General features: G+C 44.0%; 1 protein-coding gene across 5 annotated transcripts in view; it reads right to left on the reverse strand.

The window, feature by feature from the left end:
- Positions 1-824: 824 nt before the first annotated feature.
- Positions 825-17,491, reverse strand: part of NHSL2 (NHS like 2) — a 77,585-nt gene continuing 60,918 nt past the window's right edge. For 3 of the 5 annotated variants that reach the window (XM_088151514.1, XM_088151517.1, XM_025162969.2), the window contains exons 2-8: positions 15,707-15,853; positions 12,958-13,094; positions 11,532-11,727; positions 8,727-8,858; positions 6,249-8,492; positions 5,388-5,520; positions 825-3,481 (exon numbers count right to left, since the gene is read on the reverse strand). In XM_088151514.1, the coding sequence (XP_088007640.1) occupies positions 3,178-3,481; positions 5,388-5,520; positions 6,249-8,492; positions 8,727-8,858; positions 11,532-11,727; positions 12,958-13,094; positions 15,707-15,853 (3,293 nt within the window). In that variant the 3' untranslated portion in view covers positions 825-3,177. The remainder of the gene's footprint in view (positions 3,482-5,387; positions 5,521-6,248; positions 8,493-8,726; positions 8,859-11,531; positions 11,728-12,957; positions 13,095-15,706; positions 15,854-17,491) is intronic. The other 2 variants (XM_088151515.1, XM_088151516.1) reach the window with 2 other exon arrangements.

Here is a 17,491-nt window from a genome sequence, read left to right on the forward strand (position 1 = left end):
CATGTTATGTGAATGCAACCACTTGGCCTTTAACTGACATGATTCAGCGGGATAACATAATGCACTGTCTTCTAAATGGGTTAGATCAAAACCCCAGAAGCACCACCAAGCAGGAAAGTCAACTGGAGTTTGGGGAATAGGAAGTATGGAGATTCTGAGCAAGCAACACTCAAGGGTCTTGGGCAAAGCTTTGCTAAAGCGTTAATAAAACTGATGTTTGCAGTGAGGACAGTGTTAGGTACAGCTGTTGCCTAACTCTAACGTTCTGCAATTGTAGAACAACTCTTATAAAGAGCATCACGTTTAGGAAGATTAATTTTTAGGCAAAAGAATGCTAAGACCCGTAGGCTATACATCAATATTATATCTACTAAAATGAATGTCATGCTCGTTTAACTGTCATGGATCCAAACCAAAGAACTTTGGAACTGTCATTTTGTGCACCAAATTCAGGATTAAGGGAGATGGGGGAATGACCCATTTTTTTAGTAGTCTCCTGCATCTACAATTTCCAGGGTTGTAACAGGAGTTAACATTCATTTCAACCTATCGAACATTTGCCATGCAACATCTATCCTTTTGAAACTTCCCACAAAAACTTCCTTTGGCAAATCATTTTTGTCCAGTACAGACATGCAAAATTCAAGAGTCTTGAATTTTGTTCTAATATTTGGGGAGTGGGGAAAGGGGCTATGTTCCTTCAAATGTAGAACAGTCATCCTGTGTTAAAATTACGAAGATAGAATAGAAGGGGGCAGGGGCCCTTCAGACAATGCTCACGTCCCCACTAGTGGTTTACAGTGTCTTCTAGAGTCATTCAGTCATTGTTGTGCCAAAATAATAGTAATGAGAACAGGTTTTATTTCACTCAGTGATGGCAGGGTGATGCTATGAAGACCCTTTAAATGACTAGTGGGGAAGTGCCCAACATAACGTTCTTCCACCCAATTTTTAGCTATTGTTTTTAGAGGTTTCTTCCTGTTTCTGCTGTAATTAGACCACTCAACTTATTTTGGTATTTGCTACACAAGAAAGCATCGTGGGCAAATAGCTTTGTATTAATAAGGTCTCGTTTTTGCAGAGGCCTGGGTTGAACTTTGATTCATGCCAGAATAAACTGGGGAAAAAATTATTAATCTGCCAGTGAGCTCAGAATATCTGTCTTGAGCATCAGAAGAAACCAGATACTGGATTTGTTCAAAACACACCCTGGAAATATTGTGTGTGTTGCCCTAATCCTCCAAGTTGTGCTACACTCACAGGATCTGTGAAGAATAGGGACCCGGGAACATAGAAGAAATGCATTAATACACGGATTGGGGGTACCGTATGTGTGTGTCCTACATGCTAATCGCACTGCCCATTAGAGAACAGTACAGGAAGCAGGAAACGCTACATCATTTAATAGCAACCATGCTGGGTATTTCTAGTGATTGTCTTTGCATCTAAACTCTTCAGCTTCTTTGCTTCTGTTGCCTCTAACACACTTGCTGAGGGAGTATAAAATGAGGCCATAAGCAAAGAATAAGAAATGCAAATCATGGAACAATGGAAGAGATCCCGACTCAGCAGGAAGGATTTGGTCTCACCTATTCGTTTGTGCATGCATCAGATTCAGTGGACTAGTTAAAGAAAGCTGATGCCGTAATTAACCAGTTTGTTTTCAAGGTGCTGTGGGACACTGGCGTGAATTCAAATTTGGTTAGGGCAAGAGCAGACCCACTGAAATCAAGGGGACACGTTGGCCATACAATGAACATTCAATAGGTTTTCTTCACCCAACTATGTTGGATTCAACTACTAACAGCCTAAGATGCTTTGTTTTCCAAGGGCCACTTTTATATATTCCAGTGCCCAGCAAAGCCAGGGAACAGGCTGTCCTCATAGGATGACAAAGTGGTTTTCTAAACATGGCTAGCCATTTTTAGCAGAGTTTCATGCCTCCCAACGGAGCCATTAGCATCGTATTTCAACATTTTGCATTTGCAACAAATGAATCTATAAAATAGAGTGTGTCTCTTTTTTCATACATCGTATATTGACATATGCAAAATGCACTGATCTGTTGGCAGGAAGTATTTTTAGACAGGTGGGGAGGGAGATGAGTATATGAATTCTTTTCCAGTATCGATCTATGCAGTTTTCCCCAGTGCAATGTGTTTCTCATGGAGAAACCATGAGCTAAGACAGAGTATGGAAAATGACAGCCTCTGCATGAACAGAAATGCAGATTCCACTAACTCACCTAAGAAGATTTAGAAATTCTTGAATCATAACTTTGCAAAGGAGAAGAAGCTTCATCTGTTTTGCATTCTCTTCAAATAAGATTTAACGCACTAGTGACACCCTGTTAAGCACTTTTCATCCTCCGCGTGGGGGCATCAAGGAATGTCGCACCATTGTGATGCACACTCTGCCCTTTTGTACGTGTGTGACATCATTTTGTCATTTGGACAAAAGCACTGTATCTTATGGGCAACTCTGTTTTCAATCTCATCTCTCTAAGTGACCAACTTTGCCAAAACTCCTAAAGGTTTTGCAACCCAAACTTAAAAAATAATAAAAGTCAGATTGTGTATGTGTGTGTGTGTGTGTGTCTGTTAAAAAAGAAAAAGAAAAGCCACAACAGCTGCATATTATATCCTACAAGCACTTAAAGTACCACATGCCAAAGAAACTGGACAGTTCCAAGTTAGCTTCGTTGCGGAAAAGAAATCAAAATGGGGAATTCCCAATTTGTACACCTGGAAAAGAAGAGAATGAGAGAGAAAGAGAGAGAGAAAGAGAGAGAGATTTTGTTCCTCATGCAATCAGGGAGGAAAGTGTTAGGCCTACGTCTGACACCCACCTGTGATAGCCCTTTCTAGGAACATCCATTGTGCAAGTCTTTTTTTCTAACCCAGGAAAGGAAATAAAATTTCTGTTCCTTCAGAGGGAAGTGTGGGGCAAATTCCACAGGGGATGGGTGTGCTCTTCACTTAAGACACTTTTCTTGAATACAGAGATCTCCCCATCCCACCCTCACCCACCCAGTAAAAACCAGAAAAAGTTTTGGCTTCAGGGAACAAATCAACCCAGATGCTGAAGCTTCAAGGGGAATAGACTCACTCCTAAGGTCAGCTTGGAGGACGATAAGGATGATATACTGCAAAGAGATGACCCTGTTCTTAAAGAAAATCAGGGCTGGATTTTGGAGCTCTGGATTGTCCCATCCACAGCAAACTCGGTCATGACCCTCCGAGCCAAGGGATTGGTGGTCTTGAGAAGTTCAGCTGCAGATGTTCGGATGCCCGAGGCCCCTTTGCCCCCTTTCTTCTGAAGGAGGGCCTTAAAGTCTTCATTTCTGCTTGAGGTTCTGCTTGTGCTGGGAGGGCATTCATTGCTCATAAGCCCTGTGATGTTCTTGGTGGGCATCTGGGAATTTGGCCGGTTGCCAAAAGAGTCGCTGGGCTCCTTCCAACCCAGTAACTTCCGCTTGGATCTGGGAAGAAATAGATGATGAGAAAAACTCTGGGAAGAAATAGAGGAATGACCACTATCACAACCAACACTGGGAGCCAGCTAGAAGCTAGGGAGGAATTTCTAATAGTACACAAACTACAAGCTATATTTACCCATCCATCCATCCATCCATCCATCCATCTATCCATCCATCCATCCATCCATCCATCCATCCATCCATCCATCCATCCATCCATCCTCTGCAAGTGTTCAAAGTGGTGTACACAGTATAGCCTTCTCCATTTTTTCTCCCACAGCAATCGTTTTCTGAGCTAGGTTGGGCTGAGAGAGAGTGACAGGCTCGCAATTATCTAGCGGCCTTTGTCGGCTTAGGCTGAACTTGAACCTAATTTTCTTTGGATCGTCCAATTTTCTACCCATTATACCACACTGGTTCTAGCAAAATGGCAAATGACTTTTCACACATAGCAATCCCAAGCAAGGTTATTGTTCAAAATCAGTACCATAATTTGCTTTCACTTACATGGTTATTGTGTAAATATTGCAAGATTTAGTTGTTATTTTTTTTAAAAAACTGAACAATGATTTGTTTTCTAAAAACGTGATGAAGAGGATCTACCTGAGGGATAAGAGGAAATGTTTTAGTGGAGGTAAGATTATAGATTAATATTAGTATATTACTTTTTCATCAAAAGCATACCTATCTGAAAAGATGGAAAAGTACCATTTAAAACCAGTTACCCTTTTGGTGATTTGCTATTCCATTATTTCCAAAAATTAAAAAGGGGAAATATTCTGGAGAAAACATAGGTCAATGATGTAGATATTACTACACCAGTGTTGTAAAAAACAAGGGAATAAATATAGCACAATTTCATCTAATTCTAGAATTATCCTGTGAGTTTTCAATCTACTCCACTGATGATCCAATATGGCACAATATTATGGAAGTCACTGACCAGCTTAATTTCCTACTAAATGATGCTGGGTCTCATCAGTGTAATCATTCATCAGTTCAAGGTATGGTGCAAATCTCTTGCCCACATTTAATTTAAAAATAGATGTCTCTAGTCCAGTGGCGAATGACAGAGATTTTTCACCCAAATAAACGGGCATTCTCTTGCTGAAATCTCATAACCCTGGGAGAAGACATGGTCGTTTTAAAAGGCCAACTAAAATGGGTGGCAATAATGTAAGAAGCAAGGAAGCCATTGGAGGAGGTGGTGAGCATCTGGCAGCCCTTCAGAGGTTGATGAACATCAAATCCTAGCAGCCCTACTAAGCATGGCTGAAGATGTGGAATGCTGGGAATTACAGTCCAACAACATATAGAGTGCCACCAGTTGTTCATTCATGGAGATCCTAGATTCTAGACTAGAACCAAACCGCAAGGGTTACAAAGATCTGTGGAGGATTGCAAGAGCTGTACCAGAGATGGGATGATACTATCAGAGATGATGGGGCTGGAATTGTCAGTTCCTTTTTTGCAACTTTGGAGGAGGGGGGTGTCATAGCTTTCAAAAAAGTAACATAGGAGCTTAATGGAGGTTGACCATGTTTATGTGATTTCTCCATTTTTCTAAGGGGAAAATGGTTGTAATCTGGCAGTTTGTCACCAGATTTCACACATGTGATTGTGGGGGAGGGTGCTGGAGGCTGCAAAAAGTGAACAGGAGGAGGGTTGTCTGAGGCTCATAGACTGCCAAGTGTGAACAATTGTAAGATCTGCTAGAAGTATCTGCTGCACCTGAGCTGGGTAAGCTCAAAGAGCAACAAACAGGGGCAAAACAAAGATTTACTGAATCCAGATCTTTCTCCCACTCAAGGCAGACTGGCTGGTGGGAGGGGAGGTGGCACCAGGGATGTGGGTTGAGCAAGTGGCACAAAATAGTTCCTCAAGAGTTGTCTCCTGGGTGAACTCCCACCTGTGAATGACAGTAAATAAATCTTCTGTGGTTCGGGTTGTCACAAAGACATCATCGTCTTCCTCGGTTATTGACTCAGCTGTTTTGTCGCTTACAAAGCGTTTCTCTTTGCTCTTCAAACCCACCGAGTTCCCTAAGGAAAAATAAATGAGAATCTTGGAAAAAATAGGTTGCTTCCTACAAGTGAGATTCAGGCAGCAAGTAATACACTAAAAGAAACAGGGTATTTCCCAAACTAGAAAAGTAGACAGGAGCCAGTGATGGGGTATATCTGTGCGTAAAGGAAGGGGGAATAAAATAGGCTCCTTTGTTTGGAAGATACTGGTTTGAGTCTCTTCCCACCATCTTCAGGAAAACCATCCAGTTGACCACAAAATGGCAGAAAACAGTTTTCTTTCTCGCTTTGCTGCTATCTGGGGTTGCCTGGATTTTTGCAACCCAAATCTATAAGCCTTCCACCACCTACACCCTAAGTCTCCGATTAGTCCATGATTACATTAGCATACGTTAGTTGAGTTTCCTTTCCTAGACGTTGACCAGTGCCTAGAATCCCATAGGCAACAAGACCACTGCAGAGAATCCTGGGAGTTAATCCATATGGAAAGTACCCATATTGGGGAAGGCTGTGTTTAGCTGTTGTCTGTTTTGTTTTGTTTTGGTTAAAGTGTTGCTTGAGTCTCACTAGTGTGGTCTGCAAACCCTTTAATATACACTGTCATCCATGGAGAGCACATGTGCTTCCAGACTATTTGAACTTCTACAAACTCTCAAGGAAGGACGCAGTAATCAAAGAGTTACTCCTTAACTGAGCTAAGGTCCCTCCCTCCCTCACCCTGCAGTAGAAAAAGCAAGAATGCTTACCTGAAATGTCTCCCCATGATACATCTGCACCAGTTGGGCTTACATTCATCTCACTGGCAACGGGGGACAGCACTTTGTAGGTGGTCAGTTCTGAGTAGGCAGAATCCTCATCTAGCATGATGACTGGGCTAGGAGGCAACCTCTGATCCCCAGGACAAGACCCTGGGTGGAGCGGGGAAGTCACCAACGGCAAGTAAAGCACACTAGGCTTCTTTGGGACAGGAGGTGGGACTTTAGATTTACGGCCCTCTCCCCCAGGCACCCCCTCGTCTAGAAGCTTGGCCTTCATCTGCTCATCCTCCTCCAAGCTATCCTCAGAGAGCCTCCGTACAGTGGAGAAAAATGTCCCTGTGGTGCCCTGTATGGGAGAAGTTGCCCCCTCAGCAGAGGGGGATTCTGTGGGGCTCCAGGTGCCTGCATCCCATAAATGTTCAGGCCTCCTGGCCACCACATAAATATTCTCTGCAGGGACCAACCCCTGTGGTGTCACTGGAGAAGTTGGAGAGCTCACAGGAGACTCCTCCTGGACTGGTGGAGTTTTATGCAACAGCATTGGTGGCCTTCGGGAGAGGGGTGGTTTTTCTGCCACCGGGGGCCGGATCTTCTTGCCAGGCTCCTCAACCGGCTCAGGACTGTCCAGGTTATCCTCAATCTCAGATCGGCTGATGGAACGCAAGCGGACAGAGCGCAGGTCCAGCTGGGTCACCATTGGCATAACTGGCTGCACTGGGCTCAGCTTTGGACCGATCTTGGCCCCAAAGGTAGAATCTGAGTGGTGTCGGCTTACTTTGGCTTTACTCTTGTGTGAGATCTTCAAGCCTGAGAGATCCAGATGAGTTGGTGGGGCGAACGGCAGGTCGAATGACAGCCGAGACTTGGGGCTTCGTTCCATAGGTGAGACTGGGGGTAGGGAGGACTTCCTCTCAGGCACCAGGGGCCTCGTCCGCCCACTCTGGTGAGGAGCATGACCCAGAACCATGGATGATGGGACAGTTGGAGTTGGAGTTTCTGATTGACTGGAGTAGCCACTGGAGGGAGACATTACCCCTGTCAACCTCCCGGGGGAGGAGGTTTTCAAACTCATGTCGGCACAGAGCTGAGATGGTGTGGTGGCCCGGGAGACAGAAGGAGAAGGGAGGGACTCGGAACTACCACATACCTTGGACAGTTCAATTACAGTCGTCCCAGTAGCAGTGCTGGATCCAGACAAGGAGCAATAAGGATCACCGGAATTCCATTCAGGCACATAACACTGCTGGGCATACGGCACGCTCTCCAATTCCCTTGTTGGATCACCTTGGACTTTGTTATGGACCTGCGCATCAGGCAGCAAACACAGACTTTTGGGTCTCTGGTCCTGGGGCAGTGCCTCATCACTCACCTCTGCTTTGCTCACTTGCCCTTCCTTGATCAAGGAGACACTGCGGGTGGGCGGACAGGGTTTCTTCTTTGCCTTCTTGAGAGAGATGCTCTTGGTCCGCTGTCGGCGTTGCTTTCGGGCCCCCTGCTCCACAGCCAGTGAGATGTTGTCTGTGCTTGTGCTCCCCTCAGAGCTGGCGCTGGGATAACTAAGGCCACAGGTCTCACTGCCCCCAATGTCCACCGAACACAGGGAGGCTGTGTCTGTAGGGACAGACAGCGACCTCTCACGGAACTTGCACAGGATTCTCTCCCTCTCCAGTTGGGAACACTCCTCCTCACTTGAGTTGACAAGGGCACCAGGGGCTTTGGCTTCTCTTGTTCCACATCTTGAGCCTCCTTCAGCCTCTAGGGGGGACTCAGGAGAAGGGCAAAACGTCCCACACTCATTGATCCCAGCCATGCTGTCTTTGCTAATGAAGAAGGAAGAAGGTTGATCTGCTTCTGGAGTGTCCCTGGGTGTGCAAGGAGACAGCTGGGATGCATTCTCTGCTGCCACCTCATTTTGGCTCACAGAAGGGCTCATGTAGCAGAAGGAGGATGTGCTGCAACCAGGAGAAAAGGTGGAGTCCTCTTTGGGGCCATTACACAATGGACTAGCATACATCACCCTGGAGTTCTCAGCACGCCCTGCTTGTATCTGGCAACCTCGCCCCTGTAGGACTCCCCCAAGGTCACTGAATGTCTTTCGTAGCTGTGGCCGGGACTGAGGAGAACGGGCTTGGCGAGTGGAGCTCCTCCCACTGACCACATCTGGGACAAAATTGCAAGAGATCGACTCAGCTATGGTGGCTGGTGGGTTGAGGACGGGTCCATTGCTACTTCCTAGAAGAGAGTCAGAAAGGCAAGGATGACGCTGGGCAGAGAAGCTAGCTTTTGGCTTTGCTACACAGCCTGGCACGATTTAAAGAAACAAGACCCTTCTATTCAGCGTTATAGCTTTGGGGAGGGGTCTCCCTGCAATTTAGCCTAAAACATATATTTTAAAACGACACATGACAGTCACTGACCAGCAAAAACCGAAATAGTGAGGGAGCAACAGCCCCTCCAGTCGGTCACCTGGATCACGTAGAGAGAGGTGCGGGAAACCAATCACTGTCCGTCTTCGGCGCAACAAAGACTTGGGATTCATGGCGGTCTCTGTATTAAACAGGGAGTGCCGTGCACTGGCGTGCCTAGCGAATGGTTGCCCTGTAGCCAAGACAAAGAGACTCAATAGTCCAAGTGGAGACAAGGAAGCCCAGAAGATGACTACAGATAGGAGAAGGAGATGGCCTTAACTGAAGGAGCCCATCACAGATGGTGGGAATGGTGTCCTGAAGCAGAAATGGATTAACCTCTGCATAGGAAAGGGGTGTTGAGCCATATAAAAGGGCAGGAACAGCATTCATTCAGCATGCATTGTAAGACATTTCACCTAATTAATATGCAAACCAGGTTGGGTGCTCATTCAGTTTTCATGCTTCTCTGAATTACACAATTGCTTTCTTATCAAAAACTGTACATGTACAAAAAAGTGAGCTTAGGAAAAACAATACCCCTGCAAAATAATACTGTACACTAGGGCAAAAAGTGTGCCATAAGGTTGATTTCAGAGGAACATGTGTACCTAAATGTGCACAGTTTTTTGTTGAAAAAGGACAAGGTTTTGCATAGTCTGGAAGGAAACACTGGCAAGCTTTAGGGTCAGCGGAATGGAAAGTCCTTGTCCCTGAAAAAATGCAACATGATTATAAAGCAAAGCAGAAAGATTTATCTACAGTATTCATACATGAAGGAATAGGAAAAAAAATTAGTCTGTTAAATAAGGATTATGTTTGCAGCACCCTCAACATGCCAGAATGTGGCCAGACCAGGACAGAAAGAGTTTCTCGCACGTTTCTCAGGCGTGGGGAAAAGAAAAGCAGAGAGACAAGAGATGCTTTGTCATGGCAATCAAATAGTGAAAAAAAGTGGCTATTTTATTGCAACATATAAACAAAGCACCATATGTCCTTGGCTGTCCTCAAATGATTCCATCTCTGTCGGCAATCAGTGCCACAGCCTGAACTTATTTACCTCCCAAATCCTAATTAGCAAGACAACGTAGACTTGGAACAGCTTCTTCTCTCACAATAGTTAATCCAGCTTCACCCCAGCTTGCTTTCCTACACTGAAAGCCATTTTATTTCTTCTGCTGGCCACCCTGAGAATTCTTCCTACAGGGTGAGCTATAAAATGCTAGAAAGGAAGAGGAGCTGAAGGTAGCTTCAAAGGAAGGAAGGAAGGAAGGAAGGAAGGAAGGAAGGAAGGGAGGGAGGGAGGGAGGGAGGGAGGGAGGGAGGGAAGGAAGGAAGGAAGGAAGGAAGGAAGGAAGGAAGGAAGGAAGGAAGGAAGGAAGGAAGGAAGGAAGGAAGGAAGGAAGGAAGGGAAGGAAGGAAGGGAAGGGAAGGGAAGGGGAAGGGGAAGGGGAAGGGAAGGGGAAGGGAAGGGGAAGGGGAAGGGGAAGGGGAAGGGGAAGGGGAAGGGGAAGGGGAAGGGGAAGGGGAAGGGGAAGGGGAAGGGGAAGGGGAAGGGGAAGGGGAAGGGGAGGGAAGGAGGGAGGGAGATCAGACTCCTGATTTTTTTCCCACCATAGACTGACACAACTCTCCTCCTATACTGTTATATAAGGAAGCTGTAAGTAAACCAACTTTACTTCTATCTCTATTTCTACCTCCACTAGATTAGAGGTCCTCAAATGGGACCTTTAAACAGAAATAGTCTCACATGTAAGGCTGGGTTCTCACATCATACTTAAGTCAAAAACAAGGAAGAGTGTGGTTTTGTGCAGTATGTTAACTTGACCATGGATCAATGCTGATTCCTCAAGTCCATAAACTGTATCGACCACACCAGGTCCTGCCACTGTAGGGATTCTGAAACCACCAACAAAATGTTGGGGCTCATCTGTCATTCCTGGTAGGATATCCAGTTTGTTCCAGTGCCCCAGGAAAGCTGGCGGGCATAAAGGAATAATAGTTGAGCAACGGTTGTCGTTGGCTTTTTAATGCAGGTCTAGAGCTAGTACAAATTTGCCTGAAAACATGGTTGATGATTCTGGGTTAGCAGCCCCATGCAAATTGAGCGGACGTAGGTTCTGATGTAAACCCCAAGTGAATGTCTGCAAACAGATTTGATGTTCTATCTGAATGCAGCCAGTGATCATTTGGATATCATTTTCTGCCAAATCTTGAAGCTCGGGTCAGAGAGATGGTTTGCATGTAGGTACCAAGTGTGACAAGAATGGAGGGGACCAAAAAATAAACCCCTCTAAAAATCCCAAACCCTGCTGTGCTGAGTTTGAATTTGTTAGATGTTGATGGTGGCAAGACCACAAATGCAGGATAATGTGAGTGTACAGGTCATTCTTGTTTGACAACCACAATTGGGACCAGCAACTCAGTCATTAAGTGAAGCAGTCATTAAGTGAAACCGCGACTCTGCTTATGATCTTACTTCAGCTTTCCTTTGCTTTATAGACCTGTGAAGGTCATAAATGCAAGGATTGGTTGCAAAGTTACTTTTTCATTACCATTGTAACTGCAAATGGTGGCTAAACAAGGGAGTCACTAAACAAGGACTACCTGTACATGCATACACACAAACAAAATACCCAACACAGGATGGAAGAAACGTTTGAGAAACCCCAATCTAGTAGGGCACGTAGCACATTCTCATCCACAGAAGTCTAGCTGCAATGCTTCAATGCCTTTCGCACATTGCTCTCCCCTGAACCAACATGCTGAGCTCAGAAGCTCTTCTTTGCACTCCCCCCCTCTTGGCTCCACCATTTACTTTTACAAAACTGCCCTTCCGTAGACACACACACATGGTCTAGCCTACCTGAGATGTTGATGGGGACAATGTTTGCTTGGGTTGAACAGGGCTGTTGCAATCTCTTTTCCTCCAGAGCAGGCAGAGGGGATCCGTGGGCCCAGGCCATGTGCTTGTCCGGGGTAGCCGGTAAGCTAAGCGAAGGCTCCAGGACTCTTACCCCCAGGGTTGTGGCTTCATTCTCCTTCACTTGCTGGCTTGTAGGCTGTCAGAAAGTGGTGGGGAGGAGAATCAGCAAAATCCACAGTGGGACTTTACCCACTTCACTGTGCCATTTAGGCTATTGGCTATTTTTGGCTTGGTGGGTTTATAGCTCAGTATGTGAATCCAGACAATGATGGTTTACTTGTTAAACTCTGGTTAAAGAAATGATGGTTTAGCACTCTGTGTGAACTCAGCCAGAGCATGTGTGAGAAAGAGTGAAGAGAGGATTTTGAGACTCACTGAAGTCTGAAAAGAGAGCTTGGTCCAATGCAGATCCACTACCCATGATCTACACCTCTTCATCCCATATTGCAAACCACCTTGTTCAAAATATATTCTGGGCCAGAATGAGTCAAATATGTTGGCTACACCCCAGTGGCTTTCTCCTTTGCACATCTGGCCAATGCAAATTTTCTGGGGACAGATAAGGACATAGCACTGCCCCTGTAGAACATGGCTGGAATCTATAAAGCAGAGATGCAACAATGAATGAATTTGATGGCTGCACTCTTAGACTGAGAGCCAGTTTGGTGTAGCGGTTAAGGTCCTAGACTAGCAATCGGGAGACTGTAAATTCTAGCCCTGCCTTAGGCACAAAACCAGCTGGGTGACTTTGGGCCAGTCCTTCTCTCTCAGCCCTGGGAAGAAGCCAACAGCAAACCACTTCCAAAAATGTGGCCAAGAAAACTATGGACTTGTCCATATAGTTGCTGGGCGTCAACACTAACTCAAAGGCACATGCACACAGACACGCTTGAATTAACAACTTCTGTACTTGAATAGTGCAAAATCTCCAAGACCTGTTGAATTACTACTGTTCAGGCAAAATATGGCTGAATGAAGTTAATGTGTCTCTGCCAGAGGTTGGTCATGTGATGCTTACTAATGCCAGAGTTTCCATCAACCCAACCTATGGCCAAATTTCAGTCGTATGTCCAAGAGCACCAAACTCCTATGAGATTTCAACATTCCCACCTAAGACCTTGTGGTTTCTCAGGTTGGGATCATTGCATTTTAGGATGAATGGAGTTTTTGGTTTGCCTCTTGTCCTAGATAGACCAGAATTTGACAAGGCCACTGATCTTGCTTGAGGCTCCCAATTGTTCCTGTTTGTTGCCTCTTTGCTCCAACCACTTGCAGGTGGCCAACTGGGTCTGGGTGCCTTACAGGCTCTGAGTTAAGGAAACCCCTCCAGTATTTCCCTTAATAAGTTACAAAGCATCAGACTCACCATGAAGACAAACTCCATGCGTTTGGTGGGTGGGGGGCGAGGACTGCACTCAAGATGCCTATCCACCGAAGGAGAGCTGGCATAGCGGAATGTTTGACCACTGATCTTGGCTTCAGAATATGGCTCCTCGTATTCTTCTGGAAGGAAGGAAGGAAGGAAGGAAGGAAGGAAGGAAGGAAGGAAGGAAGGAAGGAAGGAAGGAAGGAAGGAAGGAAGGAAGGAAGGAAGGAAGGAAGGAAGGAAGGAAAGGAAAGGAAAGGAAAGGAAGGTTCAGCTTGCTCACAATCCATTCCTCACCTATGTTATGGGCAAGGGCACTTTCACTTCCCTGTTTGAATGTTTTTCAACCCATAAGATGAGTCACAACCTTTCCAAAGGTCCTTGCTTCTTCCCCATATCTTCTTTTTTTAAGCCATAACCACTTACCTGATGAGGAGCTCTGAAAAATTTGGAATTTTGGAAGTTTGGAATTCTTTATGTCATTTTGTTTGGGTTTTGTAAAGGGATAACTAGCATTGTTTTTTCCCCTCCTTTCCAAAATGTGATATTACAAAACATTGCCTTTTTCCACCTCCCCAAAATGGCAGCCTCTGATAGTAAAAACTCTTAGAAGAATATCCCTAAAATGTTTCAAAAACTTCGGTGGTGGCCAATGGAAAATTCAGGGTGTTGAGATAGATTTGTGAAGGTAAGGCATGTTCCCACAGAAATCAACCTAAGCCAGGTGGAAAAACTCTCCATTGCTCTTTAGACTTTGTGGAGAGGACACAGCTCAGTGGGAAAGCATGGAAGTCCTGGGTTTAAATCAAGGCTTTTTCACTTCAGGAAGATCAGGTCCAACCCCCCAGGAAAAAGCTCTTTCAGCCTCATCCCATCCAAGGTTGGATGGACAAATAGCCCAGATGCTGTAACTACCAGCTTCTTGTTGGGATCTTGGGGTTCTCTGAGCTTAGCTGGTTTTCTGAAGACTTTTCTTTACCAGGTGAGGTAACAACATCCGTTCATGGAAGAGGAGAGTTTGTTTGATGAAGGAAGGAAGAGAGGGAAAACCACACCCCAATCAATATATATAAACAACCAGCAAGCCCTACTCTCTCATGTACTGACAATATTACCAAGCTGGGTAATGAAACATCTTCAGAAAAACAACCAAGCTCAGAGAACACCAGGAATCAACAAGTCAAACCTGAGCTATATATATTCTCTCCTGTTGCCACCAGTTTCTTCTCTGTGCAGGAAATTTCTTCCAACAATATATCTACAGACATAAGTTCCTGTAACTGTACTCAGTTCTAGACCTAGAGGTAGGTTTTTCAGCCAAAGGATTCCAAGGTTAACAGATAAAAGATTCCATTGCATCAGCCACCTTGGATCTATCCTGGTCCTAACTAATCCATTTGCCAGTCAGAACCACAGATGGTCCTTCTCCCTTCCTTTCCATGCCCAACGTGAGCTCTGCGCCTTGGATAGTTTTTCCTTCTCCTCCCTCTCCATCCTTCATCCTTAGGAGTCATCTGCTTCTTCTAAGGGAGATCGATCTCATTTTTGCTCTTTTTAAGGAACTCTGGGTGCCTTTGCACTGAAGAACTGGGTAAAAATGCTTTATGTCAGAGATATACAGTACAACCCTTTTTTCAGGCTCAAGTCTGCATTTGTCCTTTGGGCAAAATTAGATTTAATTTCAAATAAATCAGTACCCATTCAAATGAAAGAAAGCAAACAGGATTACTAAAAACATAATGTGCAATGTAAATTATTTAGCACAACCACTCACAGCATCTCATAAAAATGTACAACCCAGCAGTAACTTCTGAAAAGAGTTCTTCGGTGGTATCCCATGGCTTCAACCCTCCCCTGTGTCCTTAGGCGAGCAGAAAGGTTGGATATATATTTAATCATTATAAATGAAATGAGAAACCATAGCTCAGCCAGCTGTTTCCTAATGTATACCCTTCAAAAGCCTCAGTCAGTGTTAGAGGAATCAGGGATAAGATTTTGAATTTAGGAAGACCAGAGTTTGTTCTTACCCACTGAATTCTGGGTAAATTTGGGTTAGACATTCTGTCAACTCAATTCACTTCACAGTGTCATTGTGAAGGTACAACTAGGGGCGCGCCCACCCCCCAGGAAAAAGCAGGATATAAAGGTACTCCATAAGCAGATAACAATCCTACTGGGTTTTATGGATAAGGAATTAGAAAAGAAATATGGGAAATTAATGTTCCATACAGCATTACAACACGCAGCGAGATTATTGTATGCAAAAAGTTGGAAAAGCAATGAAATACCTACAGTGGAAGACTGGATTATAAAATTCTTTTTTTTATTTCCTCCCCTTTTCTCTTTTTCTTATTTTCTATCTTTGTTTTGCATACTTTAATTGCACTGAAATATAATTAATTAATCAATCAATCAATCAATTAATTAATTAATTTGTATCCTGTGTTTTGATTCCACGCGTGTATATATATATATATATATATATATATATATAAAAATTCCCCTCTCACCCCTCTGGGTGGTCTGTGTCTTCCTCAATCTCGGGTCCTCTACCAGAGGCCTGGGAGTTTGAGGGTTCTGCGCAGGATCTGAGCTGTTCCTAGCCCTGCACTCTTCTGCACAGAGAGCTCCGATGTTGCTCCTGGGGCCACTCTCCCAGCTGAGGAGTCACAGCCCCGAGTGCTCCTACCACCACTGGGAATCTTCGAGAAAGAGCATCTTCCACCCCCATCTACTTTCTTTTCAGTACCTTGTAGCAAGCTCTGGAGATTGAGCTCAGCTTCATGGCGCAGGTCCTCCACACCAACAGGTCGAGCCAAAAATATGTTCACAGGTTGATGCCATAACAGCTTGGGTGGGGTAGGCTTCTTCACATCCAGGTCTAAGTTTGAAGTAGCTGGGGAGAAAAAACAAGAAGAAAGAACAAAGTTTGCATTAGGATTCTAGAGACACAGAGACAACAGAACTCGATCCCCTTTTGAACCACTTAGCTCTTGCTGTTTGCAGTCATTTTTTAGCAACAGACTGAAACATTAACTGTGGAGTCCTTGGCGTTCTCTGAGCTTGGTTGTTTTCTTGCAAATGTTTCATTACCCGGCTAGGTAACATCTTCAGTGCTAGAAGGGAGTGGGGTTTGCTCTCTGTTTATATATTGTGGCACGCCCTGCCAGTGTGGGTGAGGGCGTGGATTTTGTTTTGTTTATTTTATGCATATAAATTTTTATGTATATATTTTTTACTTTTTATGTATATTTTATATACATATTTTATGTATATAAAGTATGTATATACAATTATAAATTATATAAATTATTTTATGTATATAAATTATGAGGAAAAAATAGAACAACCCCCCACCAACACTGGCAGGACATACCACAATATATAAACAGAGAGCAAACCCCACTCCCTTCTAGCAGTGAAGATGTGACCTAGCCAGGTAATGAAATGTTTGCAAGAAAACAACCAAGCTCAGAGAACCCCGAGGACTCCACAGTTCATCCCTGAGCTACACATATTCGCTTCTACTGAAACATTAACCCTATGTGAATCCAGCAAAATCCAAGTTGAATAATCAGTTCTATTTGAAACCACTGATCTGATTTAATTCAACCGTTCAAACTGATCCAATCAATCTGATTCAGTATCAAATCATCAAATTTTATTTGGAAAACACCATACCCACTCCTGGGCAGGACTGTCCAAATCAATTTGTTGGTATCCAACTTAATTTAATTTGTGCTTCATTCAACTTGCTTATGAACTGAATAGAACTGACTATTTGCACAGCTCATTCCCAAACATTGGACAGGTAGTCCCTGGCTTAAGAAATCCCAGTTTAAGGACAAACCATAGTTAAGAATGGAGCCTACTGTAGCAAAATTCAAGTTAAATACACAATGATTTGAGTTAAATACACAATGGTTCAAGTTGATTACACAACACTACTTCTACAGTATTATACAATAATACTGTTCCGGCTTACGTACAAATTCAACTTAAGGACAGACCTTGGGAATGGAACTTGTTCTTAAACTGGGGATTACCTGTATACAACCTCCTATCCCCGTCTTCTCTCCACCCCCTTTAAATTAGTGGATTTTCTGGAACAATATTCTATTGCTTTAGCTCAACCTGAGATCAAGCTTAGTATGCTTGGCTTTTATTCAATAAACAAGACTTTAAAAAAATGACACTACTTCAATGGTTTATTAAACAACTAAAGACTTTTTCTCTCTTTTGTAACAGCGTTACCTCGATAGGATGCATAAACACCTCTGCTGGAAGGATACAGATTGAAATGCTTGAGTAGGAAAAAATAAATACATAGATACATAGATCACCTCCTGAGAGTCAATGGGATAGATAAACGTGCAAAGAATTGCAACCGAAGTGGCTGTAAGAGACTCTCGTCCCCCCCATCTTCCTAAATCTTGTGCTGCATTTCTCCCTTCCTTCCTAAAAATGCTTGTTTTTTGAGTAGGAAGCTGGATTTCCTTTCATATTTCTTTCTCTCCAAAACAATAATTCATCC

The sequence above is a fragment of the Python bivittatus genome, unplaced genomic scaffold, assembly GCF_059951505.1.
Source record: "Python bivittatus isolate LINGU-HERP-01145 unplaced genomic scaffold, Pbiv_v1 ctg000670_np1212, whole genome shotgun sequence".
NCBI lineage: Eukaryota > Metazoa > Chordata > Lepidosauria > Squamata > Pythonidae > Python > Python bivittatus.